Source organism: Tasmannia lanceolata, unplaced genomic scaffold (assembly GCF_043159265.1).
Source record: "Tasmannia lanceolata isolate RefF3 unplaced genomic scaffold, GAP_Taslan_0.1 ptg000016l, whole genome shotgun sequence".
In the NCBI taxonomy this organism is placed as follows: Eukaryota; Viridiplantae; Streptophyta; class Magnoliopsida; order Canellales; family Winteraceae; genus Tasmannia; species Tasmannia lanceolata.
The window spans coordinates 19,943,277-19,963,661 of NW_027518693.1; the positions used below are offsets into that span (position 1 = coordinate 19,943,277).

The window sequence follows — 20,385 nt, forward strand, 5'->3', positions numbered from 1 at the left end:
AAAAATTGGTTATGTGTTGTTTATGTGGTACCAGGTAATGGCGAAGGATAAGTTTTATGTGGTTTTCAAGGGACGACAGGTGGGCATATTCGAGAGTTGGGCAGACTGTCACCTTCAAGTGAACATGCATAGTGGAGCATCTTATCGCTCCTATGCCACAAGGAATGAGGCAGAAGCAGCCTTAAATGCATATATTGAGAGCCATGAGGATTTGAAAGACAAGCGTGAAGAGGACATCCACATTGTTCCTTGGTTTTTTGGGTTAGCCATTGGTGTGGGGTTAGTACCTATGACAGTAGCATTTTAGACTTTTTTCCACTTGTTTATGAGGTATGTTGACTCACATTATGGTTTTATATGCAGACTGGGCATTAAAATGGTTACTGATGCCAAAATTACTACTAGTGAGGTACACAGCCTCCCTGACCTCAAAGATGCCGTGTTGAACATTGATGGTTTCGCTAGGGTGAGCTCATTGATGCTTATGTTCACCTGCATGGGCATCAGAAGGAAGCTGAGGCCTTCCTTTTTCTGGACGAGATGGATCGAGTGGAGATGTTGGGGCGCATTCTGCGCCGTTTGGCTTTGTGATGTTTATGTATTTTTTGTTGAACCGTATATATGAACTAATGTGTGTATATCTATATTTTGGGTGTACAAAGACTTTGGTAGAAATGTTATAACTTATGTTTAATTTCTGTTGATGGATCATACTATGTACGTGTTGTTTATGCGGTAGCATTTAATGCCATAAAAAATCTTGTGCAAAATATGTTTAATATGGGTTTTTGCATATTTTCCCTTGCTTTTTGGGCAAGTGAACAGCGAGAAAATAACTTTCTTGCATATTTTCCCTCCCTTTCTGGGCAAGTGAACAGCGAGAAAGCAAGAGAAGAGGAGAGAAGAGAAGAGAAGAATCAAAATGGCTTCTGACAGAGTTTCCATCTTTCTCGAAGTCCTCATAGCAATCATTCTCCCTCCTTTGGGAGAGAGTTTTATTATGTCTTCTTTGGTTAATCAGAGAACTTATCAGATGGTACATGGTTTTCTAATATTGAACATTGGCAGTTCCTGTGTCCACAGAACCTATGGTATTATTAATGAATGCTTCCATACCTTGTTTTAACTCAGTTTCTGAAGATATTGACTTCAATTTATGCGTAGAAATTCTTGTGTCCATAGCACGTGGGTATTGGATGCTTCTATACCTTGTGTTAACTTAGTTTATGAAGATATTGACTTCAATTCATATGTAGATGCACAGGAACTCGAGCAATTGCAGGTTAAGATTGAGCAGGGCACTTATTACATAGGAATGACTGGTATCATAATGTCTCAGGATGATGCCGACATTACATTGTTTACTGTGACAGACGGTTTGGTGTTAGAGCTTGGGAAGATCCTTTGATGAAACACTACGCATTCAAGATGATGTTCAGGGAGGTGCACTTTACCATGTTGTAACTTCGGATAAGGATGAGATAGGTCATTCAGAGGGCATGATGTATTCAGAGTTGAAAGTCAAGTAGAGTAGCGCTTTAGATACAAATACTCAGAAAAGCTTTAGCAAGACTGCTACATTTCCTTCTTCAGAGGAGATGCTATCATAGTTTATGTCTACGGATCATAGTGACAGGAAAACCGATGCTTGCTCCATGCACATAGTGACAGGAAAACAGAGTCATGTCTGTGCTTGCTCCATGCCTCTGCTTGTATGTCTCAAATCCATGTTTTATATGATTTTCATGGATATAAGAAATCAGAAAGGCTGATATCTCATATTTTTTGCAGGATTTCTTGATGGATTTTTCTCTAATTCATTATATGCCCCCCTCTAAAGTGGTTGTGGTCATTAACAGCTACTACAAAAACAGGTAAAAGTTGTATTCGATCATGATTCGTTATTTTTCATTCGCATTCTCTTTTAGATCTTACTATCTTCAACCAACTTTCAAATCCTGATTAGATTTCTATCTCTCTCTCTCTCTCTCTCTCTCTCTCTTGTTAATTTGATCAATGGATTGAGACAAGGTGAGTTTGTCTCAAATCCCTACATTTACAGGCTAATGATATTTGCACTGCCATGTTTTGTTAATGAGACAAGGTGAGTTCGTCTCATTATTTGAACATGGTAGCGGGAATATCAGTGGCCTGTTTAATTTCCAAGAGTTCAATGGTAGCTCTTCTTGTGGGATTGTCATTTGTAATGGGTCCTGTCCAGCTGTTTAAACTCTGTGGCGTGCCATATTCAATAGCTCCATTTTGTAAGATTTGATTCTTCAATGATTATTATTCAGATAAAACTTCATTGTCTATGATTCTTCTAAATTATTGGGTTCTAACTATTAAATTGTTTTCTTATTTTTTTCCATTGTAGAAATGAAGGTATGTATAAAAAATGAGCTCTCTTTATTTATAATCTTTTGCTCTCTATTTTTTTCTCACATTTCTCTCTGTATCTGTTGCTATTTTCTTACATTGGTTTTTCTCCCTTCTCTTATTTAGGTTCCTTTCAATACATGGAAAACACTGAATCGACTAATACTCTAGAAATCAAGGTTTGCATTGTTTTTTTCTCATCCGCCGTGTATCAACCACACATCTAATAGCTCTCTCGAGCCTGTGCCCTCTTATCTATTTTTGTGATATAGAAGCAAAGAAAATCTGCAATTTATGTGATAAATTGTGTTCTTTAGGCTGTAATGATTTAGTGATCTGGTTCTCTTAATGTTCTGCTTTCTCTATTTTGTTAATTACCACAGGCGAATGGCATGGAATGTTGTAAACTAAAGAAATTTTGTAGCTTGGTTGGAACTATGCAGGCTCTTCTTTATCCGTATTGATTTGTTCTTTTGGATGATTTTCTTCTTGGATTTTGATATTTTGGTGAATGGGTTTGATTGAACAGGGCAGCAGACTAAGTGTCTCATTTTGACATGCACAAATTGCACATTGAAGTTCGGGTTCTTCAGGATGTTGGGAGTTCTATATTTTACCATGGCAGGTATATAATCCAATAGCATGCAAATTTGTAGCTTGGTTGGTATAGTGATAGAATCATGATTACACTATATTCATCTTTAGAATGAGCTAAAAATCATTTTAGACAATTTCACGCCTGCCATTTCTAAGCCAACTTACAATTACTCTAGTCTGTAATTTATGTTTAGTTTTGGGAAAAAGCCTATGGAGTTTTCACACATTTTATTTCTTCAAGTTCAAAGATTTAACCATGGTTGAGAATATTTTGGTCATCACTAGATATGAGGGAAAATTCCCTGTAGAATATCACTCACTCAAGCTTCTTTCATATTTTAAATCTTTTCCATGAATAGGAAACCGAGATAGAAGAACATGAGGAGTATCTTACTTAAAGTTAGGCTTCTCTTACACTAATTGGTCTGTTAATGAACTTGATGTAGCTGTTCTGATTTACTCTTGCTATCTTAATAGGAAGAACAAATTTGTTTACACACTTGTGTCTTCTTAGATTGACTCATTTTTTACTTTTTTCCTTTTTTCCTTTCATTTCTCAGGGTTGACAATAAAAGAGTAAGGTTAGGGTTTTGAATTTTACCTCATTTATCACCACATGAAATTTCTTTTTGTTTCCTTTTTTTAATTTGCAATTTGTAGCGTAATTAGTTGCATTGGAATGTAGATTGCGTAAAGAAATTTCAACAGCCGATATCGACATTTCATTTTATGCAGATTGAAATGGAAGGATCCTATATAGAAGCTTGCTAGGTTCATTTGGATGGATTAGGGATCTATGTACGTGTTGTTTATGCGGTAGCATTTAATGCAAAAAAAAAATCTTGTGCAAAATATGTTTAATATGGGTTTCTGCATATTTTCCCTTGCTTTCTGGGCAAGTGAACAGCGAGAAAATAACTTTCCTGCATATTTTCCCTCCCTTTCTGGGCAAGTGAACAACGAGAAAGCATGGGAAAATCACAGTTTATTTTCCTTTCCTTTCCATTTTGCCACTTCAGATTCCTTTCCTTTCCTTTCCCGGGAAAACAAGTGAACAGAGCCTTAAAGGAGGGGGAGAATGGGCTTTTCCACGTCATTTTTTGACTTATTACAGAAATTCCACATGTGTAATTCTATTTTCATCGGAAAGCAAGTGAACACCAGAATGATGTCTTGTTAAGGTCTTGTCAAGGAAAAAAGAGGCTATTTTCTAGGGATTTGCTTTCCAGAGAACGCAAGTGAACAGAGGAGAAAGAAAAACCCAAGAAAAATGGAAAGCTGGACGAGACTCACGAGATTACTCTGGAATTTGGAAGGTCGAAAAGTGGTACCTTACTAATTCCATCAAAATTTACAGCGATAATTCCGATGATTAATGCAAGGGAAGTGATATATTCGCCCCCCTTCTTCCCTGGGCTAGCCCCCTTCGGATTCTACAAAGCGGTATTGTGACATAATTGGATGATCCAAACCGTCCATTAGATGGGCCACAACCTAAATAGGTTGTGCCTCAAAAATCATTTCCATAGGTTGATCCTAACCCTCCGATCTGAATGTTAGAAGGTTGATCCTAACCCTCTATAGATCTGATTTCAGTAGAAATTTAAAAGTTGTATGAGAGAGCAGCCACCTATGGTGAATTAAATGATTAAGACAAAATGTGTTGAAAAGTGAGCCTATGAGGCTCCAGAAATGCCTTCTGCTATCCTCCCTAGCAAATCCCAACAAAAAAAAAAAAAAGGAATTTTGCTTGACATTTCCTGGTAGGGATTTGCTCGCGTCCATCCGCGAAAAGCCTTTTGCGATTGACGCTAGCAAATCCCTTCTTGGTAATTCGAGGCAAATCCAATGCTTATCTAGTTACCTCTCCATCTTTACTAATTCAACTACTATCCCAGATGAGAATTTGAAGATAATGTGGGTCACTAGTGAGGTCCGCTAGATCAACGGTCCCGGTTATAAGCACACGCAAATCACAGTGTGGGACCCAATTTTGATAGTTAGAAATGACTTATGACTCATAATATCAGAAAAAAAAACAGAAAAGAACAATCTACGTTCTTCGTATTTTAACCTAGTCTTATTTTTCTCCCCCTTTCCACCGAAACCCTAGTTCGGCTATCAGTTGAATATCGGACATGGGAATAGGTTAGTCATTCAATCTCTCTTTTTCTTCTCTTCTTCTACAGATTCTCGTTCTTCGAAATGTTTTGCGTATCTCGATCTCGCCATGCTTCGATCGGCTATGTTCCAGTATAATCACTTTGTAATCTGTATTCATATTTATGCGATTCCGATTGTTACTTTTTTTCTTTTTTTCTTTTTGCATTTGTTATTGACATGATTGGAGAAGACAAATTTCTCTCTCTCTCTCTCTAAGCCTAACGATTTCCTTCTTTCCTCATCAAAATCTAGTTTTTTCTTCTTCCTTTTGCACTGTTTGGATTATAAGAAAAACATTTCTGATGGAAAATTTTTTTATTAAGAATTTTTTTGGTTTCCACAATTTAGAGGTAAATGTTATGATTATGGTTAATTTGGAGGGATATTATAATAAATTTAAAGTCCCACTATTAAAAGTTGCGTATCATTTTTTAGTGTGTCAAACAAATGGGAAATTTCATTTCAAGAAAGTGTTTTTGGGCTCGAGCTCAGATAAGCTTATCGGAGCTCAAGCTCAAAAGCTCATGTGGGCCCACATTTTTGGGGTGATCCAAAGCATTCATTTGAAAGGCCTTTACATGGATAGGGAGGGTGTGTACCAAAAATCAGGTCGTTAGGATCATCCTAACCCTTCCATTTGTAGAGGGAAAAATTGGGCAGATTCGTGGAGAAACAATATCTGTCCATTTTTCCCTCCTCTTATGGAAGGGATCCTAATGACCTGATTTTTGGTACACACCCTATCCATGCAAGGGCCTTTCAAATGAATGTTTTGGATCACCCCAAAAATGTGGGCCCACATGAGGTTTTGAGCTCAAGCTCAGATAAGCTTATGCTCTATCTCATAAACACTTTCCTCATTTAGAAATATTTTTCTTTTTCCAAAAAATTCCTGCAGTCCAGACTGGGCCCTTTGTGATTGATGTAGTCTTCTCTCGTTTGCATTCCTTTTTTTTGCTTCAACTATGATGTTATAGCGATTTCATCAGGTTTTTCTTGAACCATAGTTTATCTTTCTATGTATCAGTAAATTCTAAATTTCATTTTTCTCTTGTTTATTGGATCTTTTGCTGTCTTCTTTTGTTTTATTTGGTGTTTTTCGGCATCTTTTTTTCTTTCTTCATTATCTGTGATTTATTTACATTTGCATATTTTATTTCATATTGTGTTTTTCCGTTGGTTGTCTTGGGTTTTAGGCGGGAGACTTATCCTCCAAAACTTAAAGAACAGTGCTAGCGGGCCGAAATGTGTGGTCACTGGAAAGAGAATTCAGGTACATGATAGTTCGTCACGTTTGCTTGCATTTACTTTTATTTTAATGCTTTTACATTTTATCTTAGTTTGTTTTCAGATGTTAAATGTAGTTTTGATTGCTTCATGTTGTCTTATTTTGTTTGCAGTTGCTGAAAGTAGTTTTACTGAAACTAGCATGAAAACTGTTAAAGAGCTACCACAAAGTTGCTCTTGTATAGATTAGTGATCTTGTTAATCGTATTAAAGTCCAGCTTTCTAACCTACGAAGGCCCAAAAATCCCTTTCTAAAACCAACTAACTAAAATGGGGGACCACTAGAAAATGCTGCCTAAATCGAAAACTCAATCCTCTGAAACTCTAGAAAGTTCAATTAAAAATCTTATAATCTATAATATGTATTAAACATGTTTCTTTCATTCGTTTTCTTCCCATCGAAAAAAATTATTAGAAAAATTTTTCCATGGAAAAATTTACCGGAATTTCCTCTATGATGAATTTTTCACACCTCATGCATAGCATGGGTAGGGCCCGTCATTTTAGAGCACATGTTTTGATAAGGTTACTTAGTCCCATCATTTTACACATGCATAGCATGGGTGAGTGCAACCATTTTACACCTCATGTTTTGATATGGTATTGCTCACCATCTCTACCCAAACCATGCTTATGGTAGGGCCCACCATTTTATACACATGAGTGGGCCCACCATCTCCACCCAAATCCATGCATGAGGTGGGGCCGCCACTTTACACCCATGCATAGTATGAACCAGGAATGCTAGTCTATTATAAACTTGTACCGAGGCTTTCTTCCTTTCTAACCACATCTTACGCCATCTTGTCTCACAGTCTTAGGCCATGCTATCCCTTTTTCTTTTCAGAAAGTTCCAGATTGGAAATAGGACGGAAAACTCAAGAAACCCACTTTTACAGTGCACGAGCGGGGTTCTCGGGAAACCCTAAGAATTAAAAAAAAAAGAAAAAAAAGAAGAAAAGGAAAATGGTCTAGACTATCATACACCAAAATGATCTTCTCTTAATTTTATGGAAGTTGTTGTACCAAAACAAATGTCGATTGATGGCCCCACCCTACATCAACATAACAAATAAGGCATCACCTCTTGGTCTCAATGATGCCCCTTCTTGCTCTTCTTTCTTGATTTTAGTAGGGAGTTTTAATGGGTTGTGGGTGATGTAGTCCAAGCTCCACACTATTCAATTCAAGATGATACTCCAGTAGAAAGTGGGGTTTTCAAGCCAGAAAGCATTATTGAAATTGGCCCTTGTTGTGTCATATGGATGATGCCAACAAGTCATCATGCTGACCTCAACATGGGCCTGCATGCTTTAAATGGACCAGAACACAAGCGAAACTGGCTGATTTTTATATATTAGGATTATTTCTTAATTTAAATTGAATTTCAGATGGTTTTGGTGGATTTTGGAACTTCTTAGTTCAAAATATTTAGGGACTGATTTTGGGTTTGAAAGATGCTATCTTTAGTATAGCTAAAATTTGACTTAGGAGTGTTTGGGTTTTGTTTTTGTGTTAGAAAGTTTTTACACTTAAAAAAACCTTTATTGAAAGTTTGTAGTTGTGAAAAAGCGAAGTATGTAGTCTTGGACTTCTTTTATACTTATTAAGGGATTTGAAGTTTATAAATATTTTTCGGCTGCTTATTTATACATTTTTTAAAAAAAATTTTAGAGGGAAAGTAGTGCAAATCAAAACCAATCTACAAATCAGGAATACTTGAAACCATTAAAAAAAATCAGGAAGACTTGGATCCCCTCGGCATCGACATGGAGTTAGTCACTCACTGTCTTTTGTTTGTTAACCCCATTGTCAGCAAGCGAGTCTCCAAGTTTCTTCTATATCCATATGAGAAAGGGAGGGCTAAAGACTTGGAACAGGACCCAAGGCCTCTTCAACCACACGTCTGCCAATCACTTTAGGATACCACACCCCTGATTTAATCCACCTTACCAGATGTAGAAAATCAACCTCTACTAGTTAAGGACCTGTGAAAGACGAGAACTATAAGGCATTACCAATCAAATCATAAAAGGCCTAAATGAAAAAGACACCCACCCACCTCTCTAATTATAGCCAAGATAACTTACAAGGATCTGACAGAAAATGCTTCCATTGAATAGCAGTTGAAACCCACCTTCCTCAGCCACTACTCATCACGTAGTTATTTCCAAGCAATGACACTCCATGCTCTTTTCAATTTCGGATGCTGGACACTGCTTCGGTCATTCCAGTTTGTTCTGGTCTGTCCCAGTTTGTACTTTTTTCTTTTACCATTTTTTCAAGAAAATCTAGATGTCCTTATGGACCTATTCATTTGAAAGATTATGTCCAATCAAGTGGGAGTGTTTAACAATAATAAAAATCTCTCTATTTTTGAATGGCAATAATAATAACCTCCCTTTACCTGGATTATATGGATGACACTTACCTTATGTTGATTTAGATAGATGTTTACATGATATTAATAAATGGTAGGTCTAATAAAATATGTAGTAATGATTTACCTTAGTTTTACCATGTTCTTCTTGTCTTCTATTTTATATTTCAATTTTAAGATTTTTATGTCTAAAAATTTTGTCTTTTCTTTTCCAAAACGAAACTCCGAAATTGGTAGAACAATGAAATGTTCCATTCCAGAAGAAAAACAAACTGCTCATTGGAATGTAATTGGCAACTAAGCCCACTAATGAATGCTCCACTTGGACTAGTGATCATATGATCAATTATCTTCCTCAAGCGGGTCGATAACATCGTAGTCAGAATTTTGTGGACACTGCCCACCTAGTTAATAGGTTCAAAGTACTTCAACTCCTCTCTTCCATCCTCCTTTTGGACGAGACTTATGAAGGTAGAGTTAATGCACTTGTAAATATAGGCATTGTCCTTGACTTCTTGTCATGACAGGCATTTCTCCTTGATTTGCTACTTGGATCTTTCTTTTCTTCTTTGTTATTGTTATGCTTGTTCTCAACCACATCAGCCTTCGGGCTTTGTTCCTTCATCATTAATAAATCGTTGTCATTCCAAAACAACAAAGAGTACACTGAATCCCCAACAGTCAAGAAAAAATGCATTGCAAAAGCTATCTGCTCTCCGAATTCATCACTTTTCATGGAGGAAATAGCATTTTCAATTTCATTTATTGAGAAATCCTCGACCACATCTGGGTATCTTAGGTTTGAAATGCTCATGGGAATCACACAAGATTTTCCCTCGTGATCTCTCAACGAATTTTATCCAGGAAAGGAAGAAGAATAAGACTGACACAGTTCCAAACATGGATTGTAGAGTTTTATCATCTCAATGAATTAAAAGCTGTAATACAAAGTAAATCAATCTCATTGTACAGATCTCCATTACTTTTTAGTTAATATTTTGTATTTCCTTTATTCTAAATGATTGAAATTTCTTTTCTTCCCTTCTACTTGCATGGAATGAAAATGTTAATGAAAATTTCCCCCGTATTTTGAGGTTTTTTGGTTTTTAAAATTTCCCCCTTATTCGATCTGTATCGAATATGACATGCTTTATGAACTAAAAAAAGGCACAGTATGAGTTGACTTGAAACTTGGTTGAACGCTTAAGTTATTTGGATTGCTTTTACTTCAATCTAATTTGTCTAGTTTATGGATTACTGGATAAATTTTTTTAGTTTATCTACCTGATAGAGGGCGAGCCTTGGCGCAACGGTTAGGTTGCTCCATTGTGACCTGGTGGTCACGGGTTCGAGTCACGGAAACAGCCTCTCTGCAAAGTAGGGGTAAGGCTGCATACATCTAGCCCTCCCCAAGACCCGCAATGGCGGAGCCTCGTGCACTTGGCCGGCCTTTTTTTTTTTTTTTTTACCTGATAGAGTTTTTTAAGTACTTGGTTTAGTTTTGTGTGAGTTCTAACTTCTAAGTGAAACCGAGTTACCCCAGTGACTCAACCTGAGTTTTGATTGAGTCACATTGATTAGTTTTTTTTTTTTTGTGTGTACTTGATCTCATTTTGATACATTTATTTGTTCTGGTGAGAAGTTTAAAAATTGCAATCGTGTCATTCATAATCCATAACATTTGAATGATCTGTCTGTTGCTTCTGTTCACAGAACTGTCTGGGCAATAGGATAACTGCAGCCAGATATTCTAGTACGAGCATTGATAGAAGCTCCTCTTCTGGAGGACTTTTCACCTGGCTTACTGGGGAGAAATCTAGTTCACTCCCACCTCTAGATTTTTCTCTCCCAGGTATTACGCTCCCACCTCCTTTGCCAGATTACGTAGAGCTAGTTAAGACAAAGATAACAACTCTTCCCAATGGTGTGAAAATCGCCTCTGAAACTTCTATAGTATGTGTTTTTTCCTTTCTTTAATTTCATGAATATTGAAATCCTTTATTTATTGTCTTCACTGGTTCCATTTACTTCCACTTCCTGGTTTTAATTGTTGTTGATTGGGTTTATCGAGAAGAGCCCTGCTGCCTCAATAGGATTATATGTTGACTGTGGTTCCATTTATGAAACACCCATTTCATTTGGGGCCACACACCTGTTGGAACGGATGGCCTTCAAGAGCACTACAAACCGGAGCCATCTACGTATTGTACGTGAAGTAGAAGCAATTGGAGGCAATGTTACGGCATCGGCTTCTCGTGAGCAGATGGGTTATTCATATGATGCTCTGAAAACGTACTTACCTGAAATGGTTGAGCTGCTTGTTGATTGTGTGAGGAACCCTATTTTCCTTGATTGGGAAATTAATGAGCAGGTACTGCATTTCCCAAAATTCTTTCGTAATCTTGCTTTTAGCATTTTATTGTTTGACTGTCAGGTGTTGATTGTTCTTTACTATGGGTCATTGCAGTTACAGAAAGTAAAGGCAGAGATAGGGGAGATTTCTAACAATCCACAAGGTTTATTGTTGGAAGCGATTCATTCTGCTGGCTATTCTGGTGCATTGGCAAATCCTCTCTTAGCCCCAGAATCTGCAATAAGTAGATTAGATAGTACAATCTTGGAGGAATTTGTTGCTGTAAGTTCGAGTGAACCTTATCCTATGTGCACTATCTGTCTATATTTACATTGTTTGGTTATTTCTTGTTTTATTAGTTGTTCGTGTTCTAAGACTGGAGTTTGCTTTGAGAAATTCAGGAGAATTATACTGCTCCAAGAATGGTACTTGCGGCATCAGGGGTTGATCACGAGGAGTTAATAGCATTTGCAGAGCCTCTTCTATCTGACCTTCCCAAGGTTCCTCCACCAGAGGTGCCAAAATCTGTGTATGTTGGAGGCGATTATCGTTGTCAGGCTGATTCAACGGTGTGCATTATGAGTGTTCTATCGGTTTCATTTGGTTATCATCCTACATTCCTTTGCAATTAGGTTTTTTTTTTTTTTTTTTGGGAATGGTTTCCTTTGCAATTTTTTAAGCTTGACATTTCATATATTTCATTTGCAAGAGCAGATGACACATGTTGCCCTTGCTTTTGAAGTTCCCGGTGGTTGGCGCAATGAGAAGGAAGCTATGACTTTGACAGTGATCCAGGTTGTGCAGTTTGAATTTTCTATGTCTAGGATCTGACATTTTGTTGTCCATCTTTCTGCTTGTTCTTATTATTAGTCTAGCTGTTTTTTGTGATGAATTAAGATTGAATATCATATCAAATTGTTCTTCTTCCGACAGATGCTCATGGGTGGAGGTGGCTCTTTCTCTGCTGGAGGTCCTGGAAAAGGGATGTACTCTCGGTTATGTAAGTTATGGCCTCTATTCGTTCTTAATCCGATGTTCGTGTTCATGGGCTCATTTATGTTTTGTTCATGGGCTCGTTTATGTTTAATAATTAAATTATCAAGAATTATTGCGGATTTTTCTGTGCATTTTTTTTATAGTTTAGTGAAGGCATTAGCATGAAATATATGGTGGCAACTTTCATCATATGTCTTTATTTGTATGTTTATCTACTGAATGCACGTATCTCGTTTCACTTGTGCAAATGTGGACAGATCTTCGTATCTTAAATGAATTTCAACAAATCCAGTCATTTTCTGCTTTCAACAGTATATACAATAACACTGGAATCTTCGGGATTCATGCAACCACTGTAAGGCATCCAGCTTATCCTAATTTATTTTTAATAAATGTGGTTGTTATCTGTTTGATTTATACATATATAAGCACACATGTGCTTCAATTGTTTACCGTCACTATTCATGATTTGAGTGTCCAACAAAGAACTACATTCGGGATTCATGTAGCCACTGTGCATAGAGCTGTAGTTTTGCTCTACTTGTATTAAGTTTTATTCATGGTACATAATATAACCCTTCTATATCTTTACATGTCAATCCTTGCCATCATTTTTGATGAACTGAAATCAACTGTTAGTTTGTATTATGTTGTGGAGGATAAGAAGATTGTAGGGGAAACAATTGTCTTTCTGTTCTGTATGGACATACTTTTATGGAAGAGCGATTACAAGATACATAATTTTAAGGTTTAAAGAGTAAAAGCTAAGAAATATTAGTTTAGTGAGTATATCACAGAGACAGCATCACCAATGGCTGTGATACCTTTATTTAGCCCTAGATCTCTGGTCTGATAATTGCCACATGGGCACCATGGATGATACCTACCCACCCTTTCAAAGCTTTCCATATCTGCATGGATATGCAAGAATGAGTTTGCGCAAGCAATACTATGGGAGGTTTTGTTGCTTGTTATCAAATGTTTTCAATTGAGTGCTTATGTTTTATGCCTGGACTATGCGGACCTAATGCTATATGATGTTTTGGAGCTACCTGGATCTATAGGAGGCACAAGACAAATAACATAGCCTTCTAGTAACACATATGAAAGCAACCTACAAAGCTTATCTTGGTGCGTTGGACATATTATGATACTGTAATCAAGCACATTGTTGAACATGGTAAATATGTTTCACATACAGGATTTTTTGGTATGTAATCTTCATTTTGTTTTGAGTTGCATCTAATTGAAATTTGCATTAACTTACATGCACAATCCTGTCGAGTGACAGTGAATTACAAAAGGAGCAGAAATTGCCCAATGCAAAAACTATGCAACCAATGTCTTCTACCAGCTGTCAAACTGCAAGAGAATTTGATTACGCATTACGTGACAGTGGACTGCTAAATGTGTGGAACTACCTGGACTCTTTTTAGGAGCTCTAACATCTTTTAATATCTTCTTTTAATTTGAAATTTCCTCTAGGTATTTCCAAAAAGTTTTTGGTCCTTCTAAGAGGGCACGGGCCTTTACCTTTCTTGAACAATTCCAAACTGCTCTTCCAGTCATGGGTTAGACCGGGGCTGCCAACGAGCATCATCAAAGTTGAACTTTAGCTCACCATTTTCCAATTCTTCCCATCTTTTAGGGGCCAACCAGGCAAAGGTCGCTACCTTTGGGACTACTCCCACTTGCGACACCATACCGGGGTAGCTCCCCCGTTGAGCAGCCACAACGCTCTTTGTAGAGAACTTCTCGGAGGCCCACTCTTCTGTCATTTCCTTGGAAAACTGGAATGGGACTGACCTGTAGGATTATAACAGGTGGTTCAGATTGATTTTTTAGCAACATTTTGTTAAAACTACAAAAAGCCAAAATTGTCCTAAAATTCAATAAAATATCGTGATATTTTCATTTTTTTTACTATGCAACTATCACAAATATATCATAAGACAAAATAATAAGAACTTCAACACCTATTTTTCATTAGGGCAATTACTTCTCTTCCTCAGATTTTCCAATCTATATGCCTCTGTTCCTCTTGGATGTGTACATTTCGTACATTTCTTCTCACCTTATTTGGTGATCCTTATGCTCCATGCATTTGCTTTCTCAATCACTTTCGATACTCTGCAATCGATCTGTCATACCCTCAGGAATCTTGAAATATAACATGAGGTACATATAATTCCCCTGATGATCTCTTTCTTTTCGCTAATGAAGCTGTCATTCATGGGAAAAATATCTGTCAAGCGACAGCTGAAATAATGCCGATATTCCTTCTTCGGAGAAAATTTTCTAGATCATCTGTATTAAATCCAAAATCTCTATGCCAAGTTCATGGGACAATCTCTATTAGTTCATGATAGACAGTTGGTGCTGATAGGGTGGATATCTGTTTTCGTGTATGAACTGTTTAGTCGTTGGTTGCCATGCATCCTCTATTAAGCCATCTGATGGTTGCAATCCAAGGTATTCCTGTGGAGGGGTTTATTGACACTATAAAAGAGGTGTTGTATTGCATAAGAGGTCAATATGTCTTTTTCCAGCACACATGGACTGACCAGTTCGGGTGCTGATTTGCTTGCCTGCGATGGTGTTCCTAGAGCTTCCTTACTCATTAGAAATTTCTATATTTTTTATGTTGCTTAATGAGTCGCTGTTATTTCGGGTTGCTTTCGTTTTTCTTGCTCTTGACCATCTTGGTCATGAGCATTTAGTAGCTCTAGATTTTTTTTGAATGATATATTTAGTAGCTCTAGTTGTTTTTTAATAAAATTTCTTTATTGTTCAAATAGTCACAAATATCTCCCAACTTTTTCCAAAATTCACGATTTTATCTCAACTTTTGGTTAAAAAGGCAAGGCCCCAAAAGTATCGTGAGATTTTAAAAACTATCGAGATATTTCCATTTTTTTACTGCACAAATATCATGTAAATATCGTGATTATTTTACAATTTTTTTATTTTTTCTATTTTTAAATATTTATTTTTCCATTTTCCTGATATAAACCTAAAACTAACAAAAAATTTAAAATCTCCTTAGTTGTAAATTTCTCAAAAAATCCCCAGACAAATATTTGTGGCTATCGTTGTTCAAAATAATAAAACCTTCTACACCTCTTTACCATAAGGGCAACTACTTCCCTTACTATACCTCTGTTCCTCCTGGATTTGAACGTTTCTTCCTACCTTATTTGGTGATCCTTATGCTCTATGCCTCTGTCTTCACACTCTCATATGAAATCACTTTGGATCCTATCCAATCTATCCATCAAACCATCAGGGATACTGAAATATAGCATGAGATACATATCATTCCCTACTCCTCTCTTTATTTTCATTAATAAAGCTGCCTTGCATGGAAAGAAGATCTATCAAGTGACAGGAAATAATGCCGATATTTCATCGTTTGGGGAAATCTTCTATATCATCTGTATTTAATCCAAAATCTCTATTACAAGTTCACTGTGCCAATCCCTATTAGTTAATTACAGACAAGGTGGTGCTGATAGAGTGGATATCTGTTTTTGTGTATGCACTATTAAGTCACTGGTTCATGTTTCTTTCTGAATGATTGGATGAATTTTGTGTCTTGGCTTTTCTAATATTACATAGGCTTAACTGGTTGTTGCTGCTTATTATGCTTTTCTAAGATTTGAGTGTTTATATTTTTAATTAGGGGTCTGAGTTTGTATCTAAAGCTGTTGAGTTGGCAGCGAGAGAACTTCTTTCAGTTGCAACTCCTGGAGAAGGTTTGCTTGTACCCTTTATCTTCCAGTACTCACTGAGTGAGCTGTGTCTTTCCTCTAGCTTTTGCCTTACATTTTGTTAGTTCATTTGGGCAGTTGATCAATTACAGCTAGATCGTGCAAAAGAGGCAACAAAGTCCGCAGTGCTGATGAACCTGGAATCAAGAGTACGCATTTGGTTTTTTTTTTCCACTTTATTTTAAACACACAATAAGAGTTTGCAGATCCACATTGTCTTGTTTTTAGTGATGTTTATTTTACATGCTAATCATTCTTCATCTTGCAGATGGTTGCTGCAGAAGATATTGGGCGCCAGATTTTGACATATGGAGAGAGGTTTGTCTTACCTCAACGCTTTTGTATTGTAGATTAGAGTCTTCGTGCACAGTATCTTCCAAATCTTCATATTCTAATGTTATTCCTCTTTCTTTCCTCTTTTTCTCTCTCTTTTTTATTTTTTTTGGAAAAGATAACGAAGAATTTTATTTATATTAAGATACAAAGTGGGGCGGAGATTATCATTCGAAAAAAAGTGAGGGGCAGAGATTGCCCCACTTAAGACCTCACACCTGGTTTAGATTTGTGATTAAAGAATGCCAAATTGTTATTTTATCTGTTTATTCCTGGTGTGAATTTTATGCCCATTAATACAGTTGCCAACTTAGGAACAACCTGCGAGGAATAATTATTCGGGTATTAGATATAACTTTTGTCAAGACTTTGATCTTTAGCAAAAATATCTATTTTTCAAGGCTTGCAGTCTACGGGGCAACAAGCCTGATAAAACAGGCATCTAACATTAGCCAAAAGGCTTTATGGTGCCACTTTTTAGAAGTTAGAAATCCATTTACCACATTCCAATGTGCAAACATTGACTCCTTGACATCACATTGACTGCATGAATTGAATGGATTTTTCACCATAATCTCGTCTGCAGTGTGTTCTTAATCCCAAGGGTTCACCAACCCCCTCCTGTGGTTTTAGATTTTGTGTATTCCATCGAATTTTCTTTCTTCCCCTCTTGCTAAAATAAGCCTAACTTATGTGAGGTGCACATTAAGCTTCTACCTAGATAGAAGCTTTCTTCACCTCCATAACTTTTGAGGTGCACATTAAGCTTCTATCTAGATAGAAGCTTTCTTCACCTCCTGAACTTTGTTGTTTCTCTTGTAGGGATTTGGATGGAGTTTCTATCTAGAAGACCTTTTGCTACATATTTCGACATAGATTTGAAGGATTAATCCACGACTGTAACCATCCCAGATTAAAACTTGTTTTGACTGTAATTTCAACACCGTGATCTGTATATCAGGCTTTGAGAATTAGATTGATAGAACACCGTTTTATCAGAAAAGAAAATAGGGAAGACGATGATAGGAAAAAGGGAAAGAATGAGTTAATTCAAGGAAACTCAGGCCTCCAATGAGTTAATTCGAGGAAACTCTGCCTCTAATTTGCTAATTACACTAATTTGATTATTTCTTTCTCAGAAGCCATACGGCATCTACATTATATAGAAATTAGGCAAAGCAAAATATGGAAACAGAAATCAGCAGAATAGAAAAAATAAAATAGGGGAACCTAATATAAGATGGCAATAACATAAATAAGGAAAGCATCTAAATAAGAAAATTTATTTCTAACATTCCCCCACCTTGCTTTCAACCTTGTCCCCAAGGTTGGAGATTGATCTTGCGCCATACTTTCCAAATTTCTTCTCTCTTCTCATTTTCTTTTTTCTTGCTCCCTCCTTCTTGCCTTTTCTTTGTCTTGTAATTAATCACCATCATTAATGGTTGAGGCCATTCCAATTGCAAACTGATCCTATCATGCCGTTCATCAAAGCTTCTTTTATGTATTTTTTAGATTGATTCACGGATGGTTTCAGGTGAGGATCTTTTCTATGGCGTTGGAAAGGTTGAGAGGCATGACAAATTTTTCAGTGTCGACGTTGTTGGACTCGAAAACCCTGATAATCATTAACCCCTTTCTTTTGAGGCTTTATTGCTTTTTCTTCGATCTGATTTCTTTCTCTCCTTTTTTCTGTTTTGTCTTTTCTTTTTTATTGTGTAAGCGTTCTCGACGGTGCACTCTCTGAACTCTTCAGCTACAGGCTCTTCTAACTTCACGCCAAGTGACGGTGCCATCACCTGAGAAGGATTGGGATTTTGAGAAAGAAAATCTCTAAACATCTTTAACAAATTTGCTTTGAGAGGTTGGGTTCTCGATTCGATCTTTGCCTCAAAGGCTTGGATTCGTGCTTCGATCCGCGCATTCCTCGCATCCAACTTTGCTTTTAAGGCTAGTTCTCTGGGGACAACCCATTCTTGTTTCCTGTAGCCATAGAATACGCCTTCAAATCCTTGATACCAATCCCGTAAACCACTCTGATACCAACTTGATAGAACCCCATTCTATCAGAAAAGAAAATAGGGAAGATGAGTTAATTCAAGGAAACTCAGGCCTCCAATGAGTTGACTTCAAGGAAACTCGGCCTCCAATATGCTAATTGCACTAATTTGATTATTTCTTTCTCAAAAGCCATACAGCATCTACATTATATATAAATTAGGGAAAGCAAAATATGGAAACAGGAATCAGCAGAATAGAAAAAAGGAAATAAAGGAATCTAATATAAGATGGCAATAACATAAATAAGGAAAGCATCTAAATAAGAAAATTTATTTCTAACATAGATTTATCATAAATTGGTATCAGTCCATTTGTCAATTTGGTCTTAGAGCTATGCCTCCAAAAAAGCCTCAGGTCCTGAGACTAGTGAAGACGGGCAAGAAAATAAAACCCTTGATGATATTAGGGAATTTATTTGGTAACATTGGGAGTTGAACTGACGACAAGGACTGGTCCTACAACAAGGAGAAAAACATGACAAGGAGATGAAAAAACAATTTGTGCGATTTGGTGTTGTTGCTACCCAATTCACGCATAATCAAGAGTTTCTGCAACCTCTGGAGGTATCAGAACCCAAAGATGGTAACATAGAAGGGTTTGAATAAAGTAAACACTAGGCATACAGCCCCATATAATAAGCAGCCCCCTCGATGACAATTTCAAGCTTCGAGCCATTTTTTCTTTTGGCTTGTGTCACAACTCACAGTTGACTGGGTATTTGTGAGGTTGGAGAGGAACAGCCCCATATAATAAGCAGCCCCCTCGATGACAATTTCAGGCTTCGAGCCATTTTTTTCACAATATAACAATCAATCCTCTCCAACCTCACAAAATACCTAATCAACTGCGAGTTGTGACACAATCCAAGAAAACATGTTCCTAACAAGGTTATGTCATGGTTGAGTCCGACTCGGAACTTGGGAAGGCCCCTCCGTTCGAGTCAGCGATGGACTCTCAAATCTTCCAAGCTTTCAACGGTACCAAAGTGGTTTTCAAATTGTAAGTTTTTCATGATTGAACAGATCTAATTCCTGAGTTCGATTTGTCAGATGGTTTTGCCTATCTGGCTCACACTCACCAACTATGAAAAGAAAAACAAAAAAAAAATAACATATAGATTTAGTGCGGTTGGTCATGGAGATACCTACGATGCAATTCATGGGCCTTTTCCGTTCTTATCACATTGATTTTTGTCAGCTTATCTATGGTAATGCATGCTATTTTTAAAGCAAAAAGTTTTTGTTACCATTGCAGGAAGCCCGTCGAGTATTTTCTTAAGGCTGTCGACGAAGTTACTCTGAATGATATTTCTTCCATTGCCCAGAAGATGGTTTCTACGCCTCTAACAATGGCAGCATGGGGAGATGGTAATTCCATTTTTTTTTAAAAAAAAAAAACATTTACTTGCAGTTTTGTTAGCATTTAGATGAACTAATTCTCATTTTTCTTCTAAAAAAAAACCCCATCTTGCAGTTGTTAACGTTCCCAGATACGAATCTGTCAGCCGCATCTTCCATGCTTAATCATAGTTCTAGCTACTGTTGATCCCCAACACTCTTTAAGCCTTGCTTGGAACTGCCTGGTAATGAACAGAAAGAAAGACTAGAAAATAATTCTGGAAATTATGTGAGAATTTTCCTCTGGATCAATAAATTGGTGTTCTTTCCCCATTTATTTGGCGGCTTGAGACAGCCCGGCATGTCCGATGCTCGGACAGAGTTTCATTTGAATCTTAAGTTAATATTCCATTTTCTTTTCTACATATTTTTTTGCAGCTTTTTCCAATCTACAAATGTCAGCGTCCGCCCTCTTCTTCACTGTACTTTGAAGGTTTCTTGCAGTTTTTAACATTCCACTCTGAACTACAGTGCTTTGCATGGTTTGGAACTCTTGGTCTTTCCATGTTGGCTGGTTTAGATGATTTGGTGGTACTTATTTTGTCATCCACATTTTAATCTTGCAGGATATATGATATATAATGGCTTTTCGTGGCAAGAAGTGCTGTAGAATTGATGTTTAAACATTTACTGATCTCACTAATGGCACTTCACTCTTTAATTTTCTAA

At 37.0% G+C, this 20,385-nt stretch overlaps 1 protein-coding gene across 5 annotated transcripts; it reads left to right on the top strand.

Annotated features, from left to right (window-relative positions):
* The first annotated feature begins 4,967 nt into the window (after positions 1-4,967).
* Positions 4,968-20,385, top strand: LOC143848388 (mitochondrial-processing peptidase subunit alpha-like). 5 transcript variants are annotated; one of them, XR_013235385.1, is made up of 16 exons: positions 4,968-5,124; positions 6,336-6,412; positions 10,520-10,759; positions 10,881-11,177; positions 11,274-11,441; positions 11,561-11,728; positions 11,874-11,954; positions 12,093-12,159; positions 12,413-12,510; positions 15,838-15,910; positions 16,004-16,074; positions 16,194-16,243; positions 19,574-19,686; positions 19,793-19,945; positions 20,095-20,149; positions 20,283-20,385. XR_013235385.1 is itself a non-coding variant. In XM_077357324.1 (14 exons), exons 1-14 carry the CDS (start codon positions 5,115-5,117, stop codon positions 19,840-19,842), a joined length of 1,563 nt encoding a protein of 520 aa, XP_077213439.1. In that variant the 5' UTR covers positions 4,968-5,114; the 3' UTR covers positions 19,843-20,081. The 5 variants fall into 5 exon arrangements, 1 of the variants encoding a protein (XP_077213439.1); XR_013235384.1 differs by having other exon boundaries at positions 19,793-19,901; XR_013235383.1 differs by having other exon boundaries at positions 20,095-20,385.

Coding starts and splice junctions, on each gene's coding strand:
- LOC143848388 (XM_077357324.1), top strand. Junction 11,729..11,873: donor GTTGTCAGGCTGATTCAACG/GTGTGCATTATG, acceptor TTGCAAGAGCAG/ATGACACATGTTGCCCTTGC. Junction 11,955..12,092: donor TGACTTTGACAGTGATCCAG/GTTGTGCAGTTT, acceptor TTCTTCCGACAG/ATGCTCATGGGTGGAGGTGG.